This window comes from Ictidomys tridecemlineatus, chromosome 6 (genome assembly GCF_052094955.1).
Source record: "Ictidomys tridecemlineatus isolate mIctTri1 chromosome 6, mIctTri1.hap1, whole genome shotgun sequence".
Classification (NCBI taxonomy): Eukaryota; Metazoa; Chordata; class Mammalia; order Rodentia; family Sciuridae; genus Ictidomys; species Ictidomys tridecemlineatus.
Window position 1 is genome coordinate 12,888,936 of NC_135482.1, and position 21,416 is coordinate 12,910,351.

The 21,416-nt window shown below is 52.4% G+C and overlaps 1 protein-coding gene across 1 annotated transcript in view; it reads left to right on the top strand.

The window, feature by feature from the left end:
- Syn3 (synapsin III) overlaps window positions 1-21,416 on the top strand; it is a 424,399-nt gene that overhangs the window by 134,878 nt on the left and 268,105 nt on the right. The window contains exon 5 of the mRNA XM_078052454.1: window positions 20,537-20,693. Within this exon, the coding sequence (XP_077908580.1) occupies window positions 20,537-20,693 (157 nt within the window). The remainder of the gene's footprint in view (window positions 1-20,536; window positions 20,694-21,416) is intronic.

Below are 21,416 nucleotides of genomic sequence, written 5' to 3' on the forward strand. Positions count from 1 at the left end.
TCAGGCTCGCTGGTTCTCATCGGTTCTTTTTAACTTGGCTGGATTTTTTGGGAACAGAAAGGGGACATTCAGGGACATGGGGTCTTACTGTTCCCCCTTTTTAGGGATGATTCATCATCTCATCCAGAAACATCCTCACAGACACACCCAGAATGATGTTTAACCAGATATCTGGGCACCCCGTGACCCAGTCAAGTTGATACAGAAAGTTAGCCATCGCACTGTCCCCACAGGGTGGCCTGGGTTGAAGCCATGGCACCAATGTTCCCATAAGGAACAAGAATGGTTCCAGATAGTTCTTCTCTCTTGCCTCTTCCTGTAGGAGGGAAGCCAAACTTTCCCAAGAGACCCTTGCAGATTTGTGATGTTGTGTCATTGGCCAGAATTGGGTGGCTTAGCCAGAACTAGCTACGAAGGAGGTTGGGAAAATTAAACACCTGGATTTCCACCCTCCGCAGTGGAAAAAGACAAAACAGGAGGAGGTGGGGTCGCTGAGGTAGCCGCCAAGAGTGTTCATCACAGCAACCTGTGCATGGTCTCAGGAAAGGCAGACTCAGAGCGCCGGATGGTTCTCCTCTCCCTGCAGGACGTAAAAGAGTGGCACCCTGGTATTTCTCAGCGGGGCTTCGCCAGCCCCTTGCTCTTAGCCTGGGGTCTAGAAGACAGAAGCGTTTATCACAGGACGGAAGTGTTCAGAGGGTGGACTCTAACCAGAGGCCAGCTACAGTGGGGCAGGGTCTGGTCCACTGTAGAGCAAGACCCAACGCTATTGATCCAGTGGTGACTGAGCGCCTGCTGGCTCTAGGCTGCAGTCACAGGCTGGGATGCGGGGAAGAAAGAAGGCACTGTCTGCCCTCCACGTGGACCTGGGGGAACCTCATGGCCAAGCAGATGAGCGTGTGGTTGGGTGCAGAGGGCCACAGGGAGAAGTGTGTGTGACAGAGAGAGGGACAGCAGAGGGCGGCCAGCTCACCTGCCATGCTCAGGGAAGACTTCCTCTACCCAGAAGATGTCTGAACAAACATGGAGGATGAGGAGGGAGACCCAATGTCAAGGGGATTGCAGACCAGGGGATGCAAATGTGGGCGTGTGGACCCCTGGGGCCCTCCTGGGTCTCATGTGAGGGTGTGAATGAGTGGTGTTCCCCTGGGCCTCATGCAGGGGTGGAGACCTGTGGCTTCTCTGGGGTCTCCTCTGACTCTGGAGCGCAGACGCCCCTTGTCCCCGCGAGCAGCCTTGTCGCTCACATGCACACCTGCGTGTCGGGGCAGTTTCCTGGTTCACGCCCCCCTCCGCCTCCTGCCCAAGGCTACCTATTTTCAAACTGTCCTCCAGGAAGCCGCTCCCTCCTCTGTGATCAGGTCCCCGACTGAGTTGGGCGCGTCTGCGGCACACGAGTCCCTTCGGTTCTCGGCGACCTCAGTGGGGGCGAGGACAGCCGGCGTCTGGCACCGTGCCTGGTACCCGGTCACCACCCGAGACGTGGCTGGGGAATGGAGGGAATGGATGAGCCCCCAGCGGGCACGAGTCCATGAACAGACTCCAGGGAAGGCCGTTAGGGGGGTCAAGTCCACGGTCACGCAGCGGGTATGTGAGAGAGCAGGACTAGGACCCAAGTCTGCGGACCGGGTTCCATGTCTTTCTCCTCTGTTCTGCCTCCAGCAGGAAGCAGGGCTCATCCTCGTTACCTTCCGGGGGGGGGGGGGGGCCAGGAACGGATCCGGATAATCAGACTCCCTGCCCCTCTCCCCCCGCCTCTCGCCCACGGGTCTCTTGAGGTCCCACTTCTCAGACTCTCTGGGCTGCTCTCTTTTCCCCTCGGTCTCACCCAAGTCCTCGCTCTCACTCCTTTACCTGCCCCACCCTAGAAACGGGCCGTTCTCCCCATGATCCCTTTCATTCATGAAACTTTCCAGCTAAGCCAAGAGCAGAGAGTTCTTCGCCCCCTCCCTCCCCTTCAACACAGCTGCCTCTCAGCCCTGCACCGGGGTCCAGCCTTGGATTGGCACAGTCCCCTAACTGTGTCCTCTACCACGCTCATCACAAACCATAAAGGTACGCACGTGTTTAAATGCGTTTGGGGTTTTGTCTGTCCCCCCACCGCTGCCCCTAAGACCACAGATCACATCTGTCCCCTTCACCTCCATCTCTCATTCCCGTAGAGTGCCTGGCGCACAGTAAGTGCACAATAAACACCTTCCGAATAAAGGAAATGACTCTGCGTAGTATGGCTTTTGTTAATAACTAAAAAGTGGGCTGGACACAAAACCTGGACCCCAAATAACACCTTCTACGTAGACCCAGAATATGCCTCCAGTTTTATTATTTCCTCTGAACTTCAAGATTCTGCAAGGTAGATACTAGGCTTCTTCATTTGCAAGGAAGGAAGTTGAGGAACAGAGGATTCGATTAGTACTTTTCCCAGAGCCACGCTCAGATACGGAAAGGGGACTGGATGGATTACATGGTGGTAGGTACCGAGCACCTGCTGCCTGCCTGAGAATAGTCCCGTGTGGCTCTGAGAACAGTCCCATGTGGACACTACCATCCTGTGGTACGATCTTTGATCTTTACAGACAAGCAAACTGAGGCTCAAGTAGGATTGACTGATCCAGGATATGAAGGTTCTCCAGGCAGAACCCACCCTTTCACTGTGCTGTATCATTTGCAAAGAAACATAGATACAAAGAATTTATAGAAACCATTAGAGGATGCTGAAGATACTGCAGCGAGCACTCTGCGTTCCCTGCAGAGAGGAGTGAATTGCCCCATGACTGGAAAGGATGGCAAGATGACCTGGAGAGACCGGAAGAGTGGCAGGACTTAGAAGCCATAGAAAGTACTAGAAAAATTCACCAAGACTTGGTGCAGGCCACAGAAAGGATTGCAGGGATTTTTAGCAGAAAGGAGGCTGAGACATCTTGAGCCATCTAGAATGCTCTAGAAAGGACTGGAAAGGCAAGCTCTGGGCTGGACGCCCAGGAAGTTCGTGAACCCTGCAGACCTGAGCCACCCCCGGAGGCCCACGTTTCAGTTCAGATGCCTTCTGCCACAGCCAGGACTCAGAGCAAAACCCGGAAACTATCGCCAACTCCACTGCACATTGGAGCAGGGCCCTAGAGAAACCACAGACACACCGAGTCGCCTCTCCAGAAACTTCTCTGCCAGCAGGAACAGCCAAAGGGGGAGAGGATTGCCACCGGGGCTCTGTGCCCCAAGTGCTTCTAATTGCTCATTCTGCTTGTGTCTAAAATCCCAGCCACAGCGCTTCTCCACACTCTGCAGTACAAGAAGATACATTAAATAGGAGGATGGGATATTTCCTTAGGGAGTAACCATTCCAGAAGGAGAGCACAAAAAGAAGCCTTCACGCATTGCCCACCAGTAGGATGGAAGGACCTAGAACATCTAGACCACCTTCTGCTGCATTGTGGGCCATGGCTCATGGAAATGATAGATTCAGAGAACATATTTGCAAGCTTTGGCAACAGATGACTGCCTCAATATGTAAATAGTTCTTAGAAATCAATAAAGATTAACATTCCAACATAAAAATAAGCAGTAGCTGTAAATAAGTAATCCACCAAAAAGAAGGAATGATTTGTGAACAAATACATAAAAAGATGCTCAATTTCAATAATTATCAAAGAATAGATGAAGAACACCAGAAAACATTTTTTCCCGAATCAAAAAGATTTAAAAAATGAATTTGAATGTTTCTGATAGTAAACCAAACTGATATTTTAATAAACTATTGATAAAAGTGGAAATTAATGAGTTGTCTACCTGACAGCCTAAACGTATATGCTCATGGCCTTTGATCCAGTAAGTTTTCTACTACTTTTGGCAAGAAAAAATTAGGAAAGACAAAAAAGATGAGCTTACAGATAACATTCTCTCCAGAAGCCTTTGTGATAATTTATAAAAGTCAAAATTCTCACCCACTATGAAATACTAGGTTGTTAAAAAAAAAAAAGTCCAGATGTTCATATTTTGGAACATAAAGGTCCCTGAAACTAGTAAGTCCCAGCAGGGCCTGTGCGTATAATCTGAGGTCATTTAGAAATGCATGTGTGTGCATGTATCTTTACATGTTGGGAATCTGGGAGGAAATACGTTGAAATGGAGACATGATCTGTGAATTCTGAAACGTTTGTTTCTTACCCTCTTCTCTATATCTTGCTGTGGTCCCCCCACCTTTTAAATAAGCACATGTCACATTTATTAGCAAAAAATAAAAAATGAAAAAAAATCCCTGTAAAATGTCTTATTTCCCCTGAGGATATTTTGAGTCATGGGAAGCTTTGGGCACAGTCCCCGCGTGGCCCCTTTGGAAGCCAGGCCTCCGGAGCCCCTGGGAGCTCAGACCCAGCCGTGAGCTGCAGGATGGTGGTCAAGGAGCTGGGGAGAGGAGCGCGAGGAGGAGGAGGACCTGCCAATTTTAGCCTCCCTGATGGAGCGGCTCTCGGTGCCCGCAGCAGCCCCTCCATGTGCTGGGCCTGGTCCCCCAGCCCCCACCCTGCTGAGCGCTAGGCAGGCCCAGGCGCTAATGCACTACAGAGGGGCTTGCCACCCTCTGGATGCCAGGCCTGGCGGAGCTGGAGGCCGGGACAGAGCCACGTACAGAGGCTTCACTTTGATGTCTCCAAGGCAGAACTCCCCTGGCCCCTCGCCTGGCCCCTCGCCTGGGCACAGCCTCCCTCCCGTGAAGCCTTCCAGGTCCAGTCCTGGGGACCCCTTGCCCCCCTGCCCCCTCCCTGTTACTTCACCTCGTCCTCTTTCTCTCTTTCTCCCCTCCTCTCCCGCAGGACGATGATTTAGAACCCATCTTTTAAAAGCGTATTTTATAGAATCATACAGATTTCTTTCTAAGTGACCTTAAAACTAATAACACCCACAACATCACAGTCTTCCTTGACTTCATGCTTATTCAATACCGATCTCACTGCATTCATAATACGGTCCGGAGACTCCCTGCGGGTGGCAGTCTCCTGAGATTTAGACAGGTACCTGGCGAAGGAGGATGCAGAAGACATCACCCACAAGCCCTCAACATCAAGCACCGTTCTCCACCAGGAAAATGAAAATAAAGACTATCATGAGATAGGGAGTCTTAAGAACCGAGAGGACAGACTGTCGGGGGGCAGGGCTATGGAGCAGCGGTGACTCTTGTCCAGAGCTGGTGGGCGTGCGAGAGGGTGGACATTAAGTTAAACATATATGCATCGCAGAGTCCGACCGTTCTCTTACTAGACTTTTCCCCAAGGGAAATGAAACATGTCCACTCAATGACTTTTAAAAGAATCCTCGGAGCCACTTTATTCATAACAGCCCTCAATCCAGAGTGCGTCACCTGGTGAACAGATGAACAAAATAGATCAACAAAATGTGCTACAGCCACACGAGAAAGGCTTCTCAGTGACAAGAGGAGCATACCACCAAGAGGTGCGTGTCATCTTTCTACACTTATTGCCTTAAAACCTCACCTATCATCTCGTAGTTTGTGTGGGTGTTTGGGAAAAACTTAGCTGGATCTTCTCCAAGGTGAGAGGTCACCTGAAGCTGGGTACCTTGGTCCATGCCTGTAAACCCAGCGACGACGGAGGCTGAGGCAGGAGGATTGCAAGTCTGAGGCCAGCCTGGGTGACCTAGCCAAACTCTGTCTCAAAATTAAAAAAAAAAAAAAAAAGGTTGGGGATGTAGCTCAGTGGTGGAGTGTCCCTGGGTCCCGTTCCCCTGTGCTGCAAGAAAAAAGAAAGCCCTCATCTGGGGCTCGGGTCTTAGTTGGAGGCTGGATTGGTAGCGGGACCACTTCCAAACTCATTCGGCTGTTGGCAGAATTTAGTTCCTCGTGGCTACAAACTGAGGGCCCCTGCTCCCTGCTGGTTGTAAGTGGAGGTTTCCGTCCGCTCCTCGAGGTCGCCCCGAGCTCCAAGAGGTCGTCATTTGGCCCTTGCCATGAGTCTTCCCGCCACATGGCGGTCTGCTGCTTCAGCGTCCACAGGGGAGAACCAGTCTGCTAGTCGGGTGGAGACTCGGGAAGGTACCACGGCAGGAGCGACACTCCATCACCTCTGCCATATCATGAAAGCCAGTCTCGGGTCCCCCCCACGCTTGCATTGGGGTACATTACGACGACATTATGGTAAGAAAAACAAGCTGGAGGCAGAAAGCACTGATATGAGATTCTAGAATATGCAAAACTATTCCACAGTCACTGAAACCCTAGAGGCCACTCGGGGCCAAGGGAATAAGGGCAGGTTAGGTGTAGGATTAACCCTAGAGGGGCATAAAGCAAATGGGGGTGATGGAAGTGTTGATGGTTCCGGGGGTGTAGACATTTGTCAAGGTCATCAGACTGCGCAACGTAAACGGCACATTTTAGTTTATGCAGACAACACCTCTATAGTTTACAGGTTTTCAGTGGACCTGAAAATTTCAGATTTTGTCCCCCATTTACTGATGAGGAGGCAGTTCCAAAGCACGCCACGGTTACGGTGACAGTGGAGCTGGGGTCCTAAACCAGGTCCGGGTGCAAAGCCCACCTCCTTTTCTGACATCAAACCTGCCTCCATGATGTCATTTCTACACGGGAGACAAAAGGAGGTCCAGAGAGCAAGGAAAGTTCTCCAGGCCCTGCCCAAGTGGCGGGGAGCCTCAGGTTTGCAGTTTCCGATTCCCCTCACTAAAGCCAGAGTCTAGCAGAATTTAAGAGTGACGACTGCATTTTCAATCTATTGGTGTGTGTCACGGAAGATCCGCTTAGCAATGCCTTCTCTTCAACACACACTCCAAGAGCCGATTCTTTGAAAGAATAGCACGGGGCTTTCCATGAAAAGAAAGGTTTCGGGAGGTCGGCTGTGTTGGGTTTGCCCGCCTCCTTTCTGGCTGCCAGACCCCGAGTTTATTCAGCGGGTCTGGGGCCGTATGCTTCAAGGAACCGATGTCCCTCTTAGTTTGAGCCAGTTGTGGTCATTCTGTTCCCACTGAGGGAGGTGCGTAGAGAGGGGAACGTGATGCAGTTCCAGCCAGTAAGGCCCGGGAGAGGGGCCTGCTGGAGGATTCTGGAAAGTTCACCAGCTTCTTAATAGTGACCCAAGAAAGGGGCTCTTCCTCGCAGGCAGGGAGTGTGACCCAGGGAGCCGAGGGGGCTCACTGAACCCCTGGAGGAACAGTGTGAGGGCAAGAGAGAACAGAAATCAGAGCAGACAGCACCGAGGTCCTGGGTGTGACACGGAGCCTCTGACTCTGTCAGCCCTGTGAGTGCCCCATCTCAGTGGTACGAGCGAACGCATTTCCTTTACCGACTCGCTCTTCGCCGTCACTCACTGCCCAAGCCATCTTACGTGCAGACGATAGAGCAGCTGCGGACAAACATCCCTCGTTGATTCATTTTTATACCCAGCTCCACGGTATGCAATATTCTTAGAATCACTTATAGGCATGGCATTCCAAATTGGTGGCCAGCAACTGAAGTTCCACCTCACGTACATGCTAAGATGAGTTTTATTCCCTGAAGTGTGTGTTAATAGCCAGAGATCAGAAACAACCCAATTGTCCATGCACTGGGGACTTATTAAATAAACTAGAATCATCTGCTGAGATGAAATTGAAAATAAAGAGGCATCTCTCTTGTACTGATATGAAGCCATTTCCAGAATATGCTACACAGAAGACTTTGAATCCATGGCCTTGGAAAAACATCTGAAGTTCATTACCAAGACTGTTGTGGTACGGAAAAGGAATGTGGAAGGCGAATGCAAAAACCCTAGATAGAATTTTCACCATGGATTGCCTTACCAAGGACACTGCATGGTGTCGGGACTCTAGGAAGTCGTGTTGCCTGCCAGCTCTATTAGTCAGCTTTACGTGACTACAACAAGATCCCCGAGGCGGCTCACTTTATGAAGAGAAGAGGTTTAGTTAGCTCACACTTTTGGAGGCTTAAAGTCCAAACTCCATGGTGTAGGCTCTAGTGAGGCACCCATGGCAAAGGGCAGAGTGCATGCAGGAGGAGCATCCCATCTGGAACCAAGATGCCAGAGTCCACTGAGGGCTGGGCTCAGAGGGTCGTAATGAGCTTCTTATGAGAAATACCCAAGGGAGGACAAGAATTACCTCCATCTCTCCCATGTCCTGCCCTCAGTGACCAAATGACTCCCTCTAGGCCCCTCTCTTAGAGGTTCCACCCTCTCCCAACACCAGCACACGGGGGACTCAGCCTTTAACAATAGATCCTCAGGAGGATGATGAAACCAGACCATCTGCCGCAGCAGGAAGGCTGGGAGGGCTGCCCACGGCCCACCACACGGAAATGGCTCTCCAGACCCACTTCTTAAAGGAAGAGCCTCGGAGATCAGTGCCCTGCGGCGGGGCCGCCGTCTGTGAGCCCACAACCTCGGACCACCTACCTTGAAGATGTGAGAGAACTGTCTTTAAAAAAATCACATGCACGGAGACTCTGGCCTGTGTCAAACGTAAATGGCTCTCGGCTGAGAGCATCAATATTGAACTGACGGCTCCTGGCTGATGAAGGACTCCCGGCTGCCTGATGCTCCCTAGCTCTGTCTGGATTGGCTGATTTCATCCTTATCACAACGGCCTGGGTGCATAGGATGGATGCATCCTATGGTTTTTTTTGTTTTGTTTTGTTTTGTCTTTTATAGATGATGCTTTGGGCTGTCCATCACTGTGACAAAAAGACCCCACGAGAATGACGTAGAGAAGGACAAGTTTATTCTGCACTTGGAGTTTCAGAGGTCTCCGTCTACAGCCAGCCAGCCCCATCGCTCTGGGCCTGAGGGGAGAAAGAGCAACGTGATCCCCACCCCCTGCAGAGGAAAGTAGCTCAGGAAATGGCAATGGAGAGAGAGAGAGAGAGAGAGAGAGAGAGAGAGAGAGAGAGAGAACACTCTGTTCACTTCACCAGAGAAAAAATATATACCCCAATGCCTTGCCCCCCTGTGACCTAACTCTCCTGTGACAGCCTACCGTTGCAACCCACTTCATCCACATCAGTGGATTAATCCACTGATTGAGTCACAACTCTCCTAATCTGTTCACTTTACCTCGGAACATTCTTGCCTTGTCTCCCACATGAACCTTTTGGGGAACACCATTTACCGAAACCAAAACAGATGGGTAAACGGAGACATAGAAATGTCACCTAGTATTGCTGAGATCACACCACTGTGCAGTGGTAGGGCCAGGGTTTGAACCCCGAGTCTACACTCCACTAACGTTGGAGTTGGTGGAAGGATTGAGGAGCCCCCGTGTGCTTCTCTGGTGCTGGCCTGACCAGCAGCATCCTTGAAGGGAGTCCATCAACAAACAGCGTCAGTGAGGAGCGCATTTAAATACCTAGAAACGTTTCCCGGGTTCAGCCAGACCCGGTGTCACGTGGTCATCATGCTAACGTGCTCCTCGGCTGGCAGGAGTGCGGGAAGTCCCGCCTAGCAGGGGAAAGAAGAGCTCCACCCCAGCTGAACCTGCAGACACACCCCAGGTAACACGCGAGTCATGACCACCTGGCTCTGGTATCCAGCAGCCGCTTACTGAACTCAACAGGAGCTCATCCTGTGGTCAGTGGTATCGGAAGAGGACTTTGGTGGTACCAGGACTCTCCCATTCCCAGGCTGCTGCTGGACCAGAACCAGCCAAGGGACACCACTTCTCCACTTACCTACTCCAGAGGCCAGGGATCTCAAACCTTCCTTCCTCAATGCCTTTTAAATAATTGATGCTCAATAAATATTCATCGAATGAAGAGGTCATCACCGCCCTCCTTGGGACAGCTATCTTTTTCTTTTTGCTTTTTGCAAGGATCACCTCAGGAGTTCTCCACCTTGACTTCACATTAAAACTACCCCCATCTCAATTGACCACATCAGGCTGGTGAGAGTCATGCTGAATTTGACAAAGGGGAGGTGCTCGGATTTCATCCCTAGCGCACGTCATGGAGGGTACTCACCCACACCTAGGTGACATGGGTCAGTCGCTGGACATGACCTTTGTAGGCAACCATGATGTGTCTGAGGCGGCTGCTGGAATAACACAACAGTTTTATAGTAAACTGACTTTTGTTTCGTTTTGGTTTTTTGGTACCAGGAGTTGAACCCAGGGGCACTTAACCACTGGGCCACGTCCCTAGTCCATTTTGTATTATTATTATTATTATTATTTTTAATTTAGAGACAGGGTCTCACTGAGTTGCTTAGTGCCTCAGTTTTGCTGAGGCTGGCTTGGAACTTGTGATCCTCCTGCCTCAGCCTCTTGAGCCGCTAGGATTACAGGTGGATGCTACAGTGCCTGGTCCTAATTTTTTTTTTTTTAAATAAACGGAAGTAATACAGTCTAGAATGATTTTAAAGTGTGGTATAGTATTTACAAAACCAGCAACGTAGTTCTTTGTATTCACAACACAGTTATTTGTTCTTATCAAGTATCATCTGCTGCACGTTATCATCTTTGCTCTATTTTTGAGATGGGTGGGCAGCTCGGCAGGTGTGTCTGCCCACGTCACCACCGACACGGTGTTGTTCTAAGGTCTCGTGATGCTGATGATCTCACTGAGTGGCAGGAATTTTTCAGCCCCACTATCATCTCAGGACCCCCTTCGTAAATATGGCTGGTCATTGACCAAAGCACCCGGATGTGGCCCCTGGCTGTCTACCAGAACATCCGGGGACTGAGCAAGAGGAGGAAGGACTTGGTGTGAATAGTCTTAAGGGCTCCCCTGGGGATTCCTGAATGCAGCCAAGTTGGAGAATCCCTGAGCCGGAGTGGAGAGGGCGGGCTGGCAAGTGCCAACCAGCCCAGACAAGACAGGCCAGACACAGGAAGCTCGCTCTACACCTGCTCCCGTCCGCTCCCCTGGGCTGAGCAGCCAAGCTCCTGTCTTGAGAAGTCCCTGCCCACCGCGGAGGTGCGGCTGGAAGCATTTACGTTGGAAACCCCGCCTGGTGAGGCTCCTGAAAATCACTGCCATGTGTCTCCAGCAGGGAGGGAGGGGGCTCTTCCCCACCCCCCGCAGGGCCTCTCTCTCCAGGGCTGCTCAGTCCCCACACTGGGGTCCCCCGAGGGGCTCCCTTTAGTTGAATCATTTTATGGAGGTGGGGTGGGGCTGGCAGGGACTGGGAGGGAGGAGCGGGAGCCTACAGGAGCGGGCACCAGGGCAGGAGCCTCAGAGGCCCCGGGGGAGCAGGGACCACAGCGGCGATTTTCTTTTTCTTTTTAAATATTCACAGGTACTTTAAAATTTGGAAGGATTCTACGCATAGAGGGTGGAGTATGCTGATCCGAGAAATAATAACGTTTGGTTTATTTCTTTCCGAACCTTTCAGAGAATTCTGAACCATTTCAAACAGAGAACAAGTGCAGAGAGTCGCAGGTCCAATACCAATACCCGGAGGAAGTGGAGGGTTCCTTAACCCCTCTGAGCTTCTGACTTATTCCCACACACACACACACACACACACACACACACACACACACACACTCTTACCTCAAAGGGCAGCTGTCAGGATTAAGTTAAAGCTCTTAAAAAGACAAGTGCCTAACACTTCATGAACATGACCCGTCCTTCCTGTTCCTGACTGAGCTTGTCAGACCTCGACGTTCTGCTGCGTTGGTTGTAGGGCTTTGGATGAGAGAAATCCGACATCACAGGTACCTGAAGGAGCCTGGGCACGTCCTCCCCTGCGCTGGCCTCTAACAGAGTGGGACAGGCGGGTTGGTGGGGCCGGGGCCCAGGCCCTGACTTTGGAGGAAGCTCTCCATGGGGTCAGGCCGGGAGGTGACCCAGGGGCCGTGGGGACAGCACATGTTGCCCTGGAAGACAACCAGAAGCTTCATGTCTGGAACTCGGGTCTCTCCACAGGCAGACGTCACATCCCTTTTAATGGCTCCTTCGTAAAACAAACAGAGGATGAAAAAGACCCCGACCCTCTAGCTCCCCAATCTGGAAACTTCCGTCTGCGTGGGCTAGCTGCGAGGGAAGAGGGCAGGTCTAGGGCAGCAGCCCGAAAGGGCCGGGTCCCCTGAGACGGGTGCCACCAGGTCACCGTGGGGGCCACCTCCTGACTTCAGGCTGTGATCCAGACAGGAGCGTGGAGCTCTTCCTGGACCCAGTCCTCGGCTGGCACAGAGGGGCCACTCACCAGGTGGGAATCTCCCGCCCAGGGGACAGCTGAGCAGCCCTGGCTGGCCCTACAGCTGGCCTGAGGGAAGCCCATCAGGCGGACACCGTGGGGCAGGCCCGGGTATATGTGCGTCCTCGCTCCCGGCCTGGGCTGACATGCGTCCCCCGTCAGCCCTCAGCAACGCCATCATTTTTTATCTTAAATGGGCCTCCCCCTCCCTGCTCCCTCTGCTGCTCCAGCATCCGGCTGAGCCACAGCTGCTGGAGGCCCATCTCTCACCAGCTGCCTTATCTCCGCGTGAATAATGTTCCCGTCCCCTGTCGGGCGGCTGGCAGGAGGCCGGCCCTGCGCAGGGAGCAGGCCTCGGACAGCTCTCGGAGTTCAGCTGCCCCAGGACCCTCCTGGGCGAGGGCAGCCCCCTCCAGGGCCCTGACCCAGAGGCCCCCAGCCTGGAGGGTGGCAGCTCCCACACAGTCTTTCCCAGCACATCTCAGCCCCCACGGGTGTCTTCACTGTGCCCGGGAAACAGGCCCTTCAGACCTGCGTTTTTCAGCGATGCGGTCGGCGTGTGACCTGAACCATCTGACACTCCAGCTTGTGGGCCTGATGATTCCTGGGAACGGGTCTAAGCCCTCGGGTCTCGGTTGGCCTGCTCCGCCACAGGGGCCAGTACTAGTTCTGCATAACTGAGCCGGTTCTTTGCTCAGCCCCTCTGTGACAGCTGGTGCACCCAGCAGTGGCTCTGCCAGTGGCCCTCTGCGTCACCTTCAGCTGACGGCAACTGCATCTCTGAGAGGCCAAACGCCCCCCACCGCCACCTGCCAGGGGAATCTGTGACTGCTACCGAGGACACGGCCCAGCCCTCTTTTCTCAAGATCCAGGGACCCCGAGGATCTGGCCCAGCCCAGCTTTTACCCAGAAACTTCCCGGCACAGAGCGCTCTCTCCAGGAATCTCTGTTTCAGTGTCTGCCTCCGGGGAACCCAGGTCAAGCTCCGACTTCACAGAGGTTTTGTGTGAGGATTCTAGGACACATGGCTTAAAAGGCCCTCCACAAGTCCCCGGCCGGCACTCAGCGAGTACCCAGCGGTCCGTACTGATTCTTAGAGACTGTTCCTAGGTGACAGAATACAGCAAGGGGATGCACAGGAGAGGGAAGGAGTTGAAAGCCATGTTCGGAAGTGAAGAGCCCGAGAGCAGCCTCAGAGGTCCCCGAGCCCAACTCCCCTGCTACCAGCAAGGGAACTGAGGCCCAGGTTCTGCCAAGACTCTGCAAGGCCAGGGCAGAGCCGCGACCACATGACGCCTTCATTTCCCGGCCACCCCTCCTAACGTTCTGGCACGTTCTGATACTGTTCTCCTGTTATTTGGTGAAATGTTGTTGACGTTAGAGGCACCAGGACACTGAGAGGATTCGTTTCCCCGGGGACCTCCTGAGCACCTGCTGTGTGCCTGACACCTACTCTGCCCTGGAGGAGGATGGTGCAAATCAGTTTCGGACCCTAAAGACGCGCATCCGAATCTTAGGTGGATCTCCTTCCCCCTTTGCTTAATCTCTCTGTGGCTGAGTTTCTTGAGAAATGAGGACATCTTGTCAGGTCCTTGTGAGAATTAAAGATGACACCATTAAAGGCCTAGAAATGGTTCCTGGCACAGCTGCAGCGATCGGTAAATCTGAGTCCTTCTCATTATTTGCCTGTGAGGACAAGATGGGAAAAGCCCTTGAAGAGAGATGATTCCTCCGAGCCCTTGGCAATGTCGGCAGACATTTCTAGTTGCCACCGCCGGGCGTGGAATTGCTACCGTGTCTAATGGCTGGAGGCCAGGGATGTGCCTAACGTTCTAGAATGCACAGGACACACACCTCATCCAGCTCCAAAATAGGCAGAGTGCTGATGTGAGAAACCCTGCTCCAGAGTCAGCAGGCCGCGGGGCTGCTGCGTGTCTCTTCCCCCGATGGCTGTGCCACTTTGGCAAGTTCCTGAATAGTTCCCGGCCTCCGTTTCCTTGTCAGTTTTCCTCTTCAGGCTCCAAAGAGGGCTCGGACGAGGTTGTCACTGTACGTTAGCTAGGATGAGAAATCAGAGAGAGCGAGGACACGGAAGCCATTTGATCTGAGGCTTTGGCATTTATAAGGGACCTCAGTGCCATCTCACTGGAGAGAAAAAGAGGCCACCAGAGAGGACCACAGAGAGGGGTGCGTGGCCGAGGGCTGGCAGGCGCGGACGGCCTTGTCCAACAGGTCTAGAGAGGGAAGGAAGAAGGAGAGAGCTCATGGGGCGGTAAGGTCTAGGAGGAGACTTGTTTCCCTGTCTGTCTATCCATCCACACACCCGTCCGTCCGTCCATTTATCCAATGGGTGCCAACTGAAATCTCAGTTAGTGCTCAAACCAGGTTACAACAAAATTTTCAAAAGAAATCACACAGTCGTCTCACCGCCTTACCTGACAAGCCGTTTTCCATCTCTCCTTCCGACATGTGTCACTGCTGAAATCATCAACCCGTTTCTCCCTTCTGTTGTCCGAGGTCACGTGAACCTGGGCCGTGGCACTTTCCACGACTTGACCTCACTCTGCATCTTCCATTGTTTCCACAGTGACGACAACCTCACTGCTTTTTCCTATTCCAACCTTCCCCTTCAAATCATGAGGTCGGCCTTTGAGTGATCCTCTATTCCAAAAAAAAAAAAAAAAAACAACCTCTGTGAGCTTATGGGTTTGCCAATTTGCTCGTAGTTTCATGTAAAAATGAACATCCCCAAACTTTCAGTTCGTTTTTAACCTCGAAATAAAGGTTTTCTTATGGCCGAGGTTGCGGCTTGCTATGCCTGAGGGACGCGCATTGTGACGGTATCGGGTGAGACCTGTGGAACGTGACAAGGTCCTGAGGGTGGAGTCCTCGTGAGTGGGATTCGTGGCCTTATCAAGAGGTCCAGGAGAGCTCCCCTGTCTCTTCTGCTTGGCGGGGACACGGCTAGAAGACATCAACCATGAACCAGGAAGTAGACCTTCAGCAGACACTAAATCTGCCGGTGCCTTGACCTTGGACTTTGCAGCCTCGGGAACCATGAGAAATCAGCTTCTGTTGTTCATAAGCCACCCAGCCTGGGGCATTTTGCTATAGTAGCTTCAACAGACGAAGACAACTGCTCTTTTGGCCACTGGAGAAAAGGACTGTGGATGGGAAAGCCAGAAAGCCGTGAAGCTGCTAAGCAGAATGAATATTGGGGTCGCACAGTAGATTTGGTTCCGGAGACTGCCAGAACACAGTGCCAGGGCTGGGTGGCTTTAACAACAGAAATCCACTCTCCCAGAATCCTGGAAGCCAGAAGCTGGAAACTGAGGTGTCGGCAGGAAGCTCCAGGGCAGAATCTTTCTTGCTTCTTGCTGGCGTCTGAGAGTTGCCAAAGCGTTCCCTGGATCCCAGACACAGGACTGTGATCTCTGACTCATTCCTTCATCTCATGACATTCTCCTCTTCCTCTCTGGGTATTGTCCTCGTCCCGATTCCCCTCTTATAAAGGCACGGTCATTAGATTAGGCACACTCGGCTCCAGCGCGTCCCCATCTTCGCTTGACCACATCTGCAAAGGCCTTATTTCCAAAATCAGGTCACCTTCGCGGGCCACAGGGCTCAGGACTTCAACCTGTCTTTCGGGTGGGACACAATTCAAACCGTAACAGGCAGGATCTCTCCAGGGTGAAAGAGGAAGAGGCTGGAGTCGGGGGGACTCCTTGTCTGACATGAAAGGGAAGGAACTGATCCGGATTAAGACACCGAGATCCTGGGGCCGAGACGGGAGATGAGGAATTCACTTCCTCTAGCAACTCGCATCTGGGTTTTATTAACCTCCCAGTACTCTGCAGAGAGGGCCCGGGATTCATCACAGAGCCCGGCTGCCTGCCGTCCCCACGGGGCCCCTTCCCCTCCGGCCTGCAGCTGGAAGCTGCCCTGCCGCCCGTCCGCACAGCTTGGAGGTGGCCTCCCCTCGTCTGCTCTTCCTCAGATTCTTGGTTGGCTGCCACCTCGTTTCTTTTCAGCCTGGACTAATCTCTTACAGCCCCCAGGCTGGCTGGCGGGAAGCTTCGCTCCTTCCCAAAGTCCTTCCATATGGTCAGGCCCAGCCCTCCATCTGCACCGCGCCCGTTTCCTCTGGTGTCTTCTTGCAGCGGGGTGGCGTGATGGGAAGCCTTGGGGACCCTGGAGACCCTGCAGATGGGTTGCCCTCCTCCTGCTGCTGTTTTGCTCGGCCTCCTGGGTGACTCCCACTAGACGTGGTACCACAGGTTGCGTTAAAGGACAGAAGTCCAGGGAAGCGGGAAGACGGTTAAAGAAAGCGTGACGTCTCTCTGCTGGAACACAGGAAGGTCAGAGTCTGGAACCTCCCCAGGGCCTGGCTGGGGTCTGATCTGAGTACCAGGAGCCAGCAGGTGACCCCAATCAGCGTGATCATCCCTCTTGGCCGGCTGGGATCGTGAAGGACGGGGGACAGTGACAAAATCGCAGTCAAGCGGCTGAGAATAATGAGGGCTTCTGCTCATTAACTCAGGTACCAGGCAAAGCCCCGCCAAGATCCCTTCTTGCTACTGCGGCCTCTGCATAGTTGAGGGAATTATGACACTTCTCCAACGGCTACGAGTCACTCAGCCTCTGGCCCCCTGCCTCTCGACGCTTCCTGGAGCCTGCCATAATCCCCACCATGAGTCACCGGTCCCGTCCTTGCCGTTTAGTTACCCATCCTCCTTGGCGTCCTCTGCCGTGCCAGCAGCCACTTCTGAGAAATACCTGGGATCAAGAACCCAACTGACAGAGTCCTATTAAATCCAAAGCTGAAATAACAACAGAGAGAGAGAGAGAGAGAGAGAGAGAGAGAGAGAGAGAGAAAACGGTGAAAGTCTTCAACCAGGAAGTGGCCTCTTGTGTGGGACTGAAGGGGACCTCCTTGGCCCAGGCATGAGAGACACAGGGTTGGGCCAGTGGCATGGCAGACAGAGCGGAGTATCAAGGGGCCTAACTGGGGTGTCTGGAATTGTTTGCCCAACCTCATCTCTTGCTGCCAAATCCTACCTGTACTCCAACCACGGAACTATCTGGAAACTTGGCCCCTTCTCGATATCAGAGCAATATTGGTAGAAAGCAACCGACGTGGTTTAACCTACTGAGGAACAGGAAACGGGGTGCGGGGGTCCCTTCATAGCTCACCCAGCTCAGAAGAGAAAGATAACTCTGGTTCCGGCTCAGTAGGGTTCAGGCTCTGCTGGTGTTGACGGGGCCTCTGTCTCTGTTCCCAGCCAGCACTTTGGACTGAAGGGACGCCTCCGTGGAGCAGGAAGGTGGTCCCCGACAGCCCAGCTTGCTTCTGGGCCTTAGCCGGCTCCTCAGCTCACCTTGGGCCTCCGCGGTTCAATCCTCACTCAGTTCCCGACCAGGGAAGGAAATGTGGTCCTCTGATGGAGCTCTGCTGGCAGAGAGAGGAGACGAGCAGACCCAGCCAAAGCCAGCGCAGGCCACTAAGCCCCGTGACAGAGCCCGTCCCTTGGTCACAGGTGCCACCAGGACCTGGAGCACCCTCAAACCCCTGCCCACACTCTAGTTGCTGCTTTTCTTTCAAGACCCAAGCCTCCCCCACTCGCTTACCCATACCCACCCCCCAGAAAAAGCTGCGCCCACACCTGGCGTCCTAGTATGTCCCCCGCGCTCCTGCTCCTTCCCTCACTTAGCAAAGCCGCCTGGGTCGCCAGAGTCGTGGGAGCAGGGATCATGTCCCAGCCACCTCGGGATCCCCGACCTCTGTCGGCACCTTTGGTCCACTGTCCGGGCTTGGCAACGGCTGGGGGACACATTCCCGGAGGTGGGGGTGACATGCAGGACTTAGCCGTCCCCTGGCTGGATGGAGAAGCCTGGGTGCTGGGTTCAAGGGAAGAGACTGGGCACCCGGCCTGAGCAACTAATTTCTCCATCATCCTCGCCAATCCCCCCGACCTGGACACGCAGCAAGGACTCAGCATTCTCCGTAGTGATGAAAAACAAAACTCAAACTCATCAATGAGCAAAAAAAAGGCCCCCTTTTATTTTAAAACAGGAAAAGATGGAAACAGGAAAGAAAAGGCAGATGGTTAAGAAAAAAAGAATTTACTGTAACTAGTGTCCAAACAATGCAAACGGAAACAACAACGAGATGCAGAGGAGCTCGGGGGAAGTCCGTGATCAAAAAAACACAGTATCCCAAAACCGCCGTGTTGATGAGACTGTTGTGAGACGGACGGTCTCGTAGGAAATGGGTGGAAAGTACCTTAAAAGATAAAAAAGAAACATTTTTTTGAAAACGACTCATATCCTTTAATCCATTAATCCCACTTAGAGTCTGTCTTACAAGCATAGTTTAAAATGTTGGCCTTGATTTGTCTGCAATTACGGGCTAGTGAAGTATTGAAAACCCCCTTGTGGGCAGTGTAGGTGACTGGGCACTTCACTGTGGCGTGTCGTTCCGTGGATTGTTGTGCAGCTCTCAGAAACTATATATTTGCTGGTATTTTGATAGCAGGAGAAACACTGATATAATAATACTATGTGAAAAAAATTCAGAAATCATAATTAGCAGAAAGTATAAAATCATTTAAGAGTATGGATGCTTATTAAATACGGTATAGTGGGTTATTAGAAATTTTCTCTTAGTTGTCAAAGCATTCCCATAGATTTTTTTTGATATCAGATAAAGGGAGCTGGGATGTAGCTCAGTGGCAAAGTGTTTGCCTCATATTTGCAAAGCCCTGGGTTCAATCCCTAGTTCTCTCCCCCCCCCAAAAAAAATCAGATAAAGGCAGAAAATGGTTACATTTACAAACAAGTGCTCCTTTTTGTCATCAGATCCATGTTGGAGACACACACACACACACACACACACACACACACACACCATTTCTTCCCACTGCCATCCCTGAACACACTAGGCATCCCCTGCAGGAAGAGGATGCCACTGTCCAAGTGGCTGCCTTCACCCGAGTTACCAGTTGGCCAAGGGGACCTTGGTGTGTCACCCTTGGCACTGAGGCGAGTGAAGCTCCCGCTCACTGTCCAGCCCTTCAACACATATTCATTACACACCTGCTGCCACCGTGTCAGGCCCTGGGCATGCGGCGGGGACCACGCTCACTGTGACTTGAGAATCATCCGCACCTGCACATTCTTTCCTTCTGTCTTCCGTGGGGACCAGTCCTTTCCCTTTGAGAGCTATTTTTAACGTACATTTGAATTATTTTAAAGAGACACGATTTATTTGAAGTTAAGGGCCTGGCTCCGGAAGAGCTAAGTGGATTGATCATGCACACCAGGAGGAGCATAGGCCTCGTATCTACAAAGAGGCTGAGTTTTTTTTCATGTGACTTAGAAGCAAGGAATCCAGAAATAGTTTGACCCTTGACAGTGTGAATAAAACCATATGTAAATCCACCAGGAGCCCTGCAATGAGGTAAAAAGGGTACGGACTTGGAGCCAGATGACCCAAGTTCAAGGTCAGCTAACTTCTCCGAGCTGCAGCACGCCCAACTATAAATTGGACAAATGGTCCAGACCTGCCCCAGCTCTGAGCCTTTGCCAGAATCACATCTCAGAGGGGCCTGGCAGAGAGCCTGGCACACATCTGACCATTACGTGAATACTCCTGCTACCTTCTGGGGGTTGCTACTGCTACACCTTTGATCTGAAATGGTTGAGAGCCAGACCAGCCCTGTCACTCACCTACAGGGCGGGGACCAGGGATTAAATTCAGGGGCACACAACCACTGAGCCTCACCCCAGCCCTATTTTGTACTTTATTTAGAGACAGGGTCTCACTGAGTTGCTTAGGGCCTCACTGTTGCTGAGTTGGCTTTGAATTCACAATCCTCCTGCTTCAGCCTCCCAAGCTACTGGGATTATAAGCATGCTCCACTGCATCCCAGTTCACCTTCAACTTGTCTTTTTGAGCAAGGTGTTTGATCTCATTGACCCTTGGGTGCCCATCTGCAAAACTGATGGCCACAATACCCACTGTGGGGGCAGTTGGTCTCCCCACAGGTGATACATTCAGTGTAGCACCCACAGCCAACAGAATCTGGTCTATTTACTGAATTATTTAATACATTTTCTCCTGGTTTCAAAAATCACAGTAAAAAAATCACAGGAGAGAGAGAGTACATGGCGTTTTCAGTGTTGAACTTGAAACATGAGTGGCTGCATCTGCTTCTGACCTTCATCCTCACTCTCCCAGCCCCGCACACCCTCTGAGCTAAGAGCTCCCAAGGCAGTGACCACACCAGGTCAGCCCTGTGCCTGGCAAGCCACAGCCCATGCCCTGGTGCCCCAGCGAGGCTCCCCCCCACCCTGTGCTGATGCTATTGGTGACACTCTCTCGGCAGATCCTTCAAGCCCGACTTCATCCTGGTCCGCCAGCACGCCTACAGTATGGCCCTGGGAGAGGACTACCGGAGCCTGGTCATCGGCCTCCAGTACGGAGGGCTGCCAGCCGTCAACTCCCTCTACTCCGTCTACAACTTCTGCAGCAAGCCCTGGGTGGTAGGTGACGGGCCAGGCCCACGTAGTGGGAACAGAGGGGTAGCGGGTGGCCTCCCCGTCTTGAAATGGGCCCATTCACCCCCATGGTGGCTTCCGTCGGGAAAAGTATCTCCTTTAAAGCGTTCTGGAGAGTTCTCTTGAGATTGCTGCCTAACAAATATTACGGGATGGCAAATTACGGTACAGTGCGAGGTCCTAGCATCAATCCCAAAGCGGCAATTTACTGTTCTCAGCATCCCATCATGGCGGGATCACTATTGCTAACAGCAGGCGTCATTTAGTGAGCACTTGCTATAGAACAGAAAACCATGCTACCTGGTAAGGAACCCACCCAGGGTTTCTCAGCCAAGCAGTAGCGGAGACAGGACTTAAAGCCATTGCTTTCCGCCCCGGAGACTTGATTTCTCCCCGTGACTCATTAGTTTCATTCATTCACTTGATTTGTTTGAGCCTCCATCCAAATACCACCAAGACGGCTTCTCCTAGAACAGCCAGCCCCCCACTCCCCCCTCCCTTACTCTGCTTTTTGTCCCCCGCCCCAGTTCTGATCTGCACCTGGAACCATATCTGTTCATTCACGAACTATCTGTCTCCCTTACCAGAAGGAATTCAGAGGCGCCACAAATGATTTTTGAGTGTGTACTGTGTTCCGGGGACTGTCCAAAGTCCCAGAAACACATCGGGGAAGGAATCAGACCCCAGCCCCTGCCCACCCTGCGGATC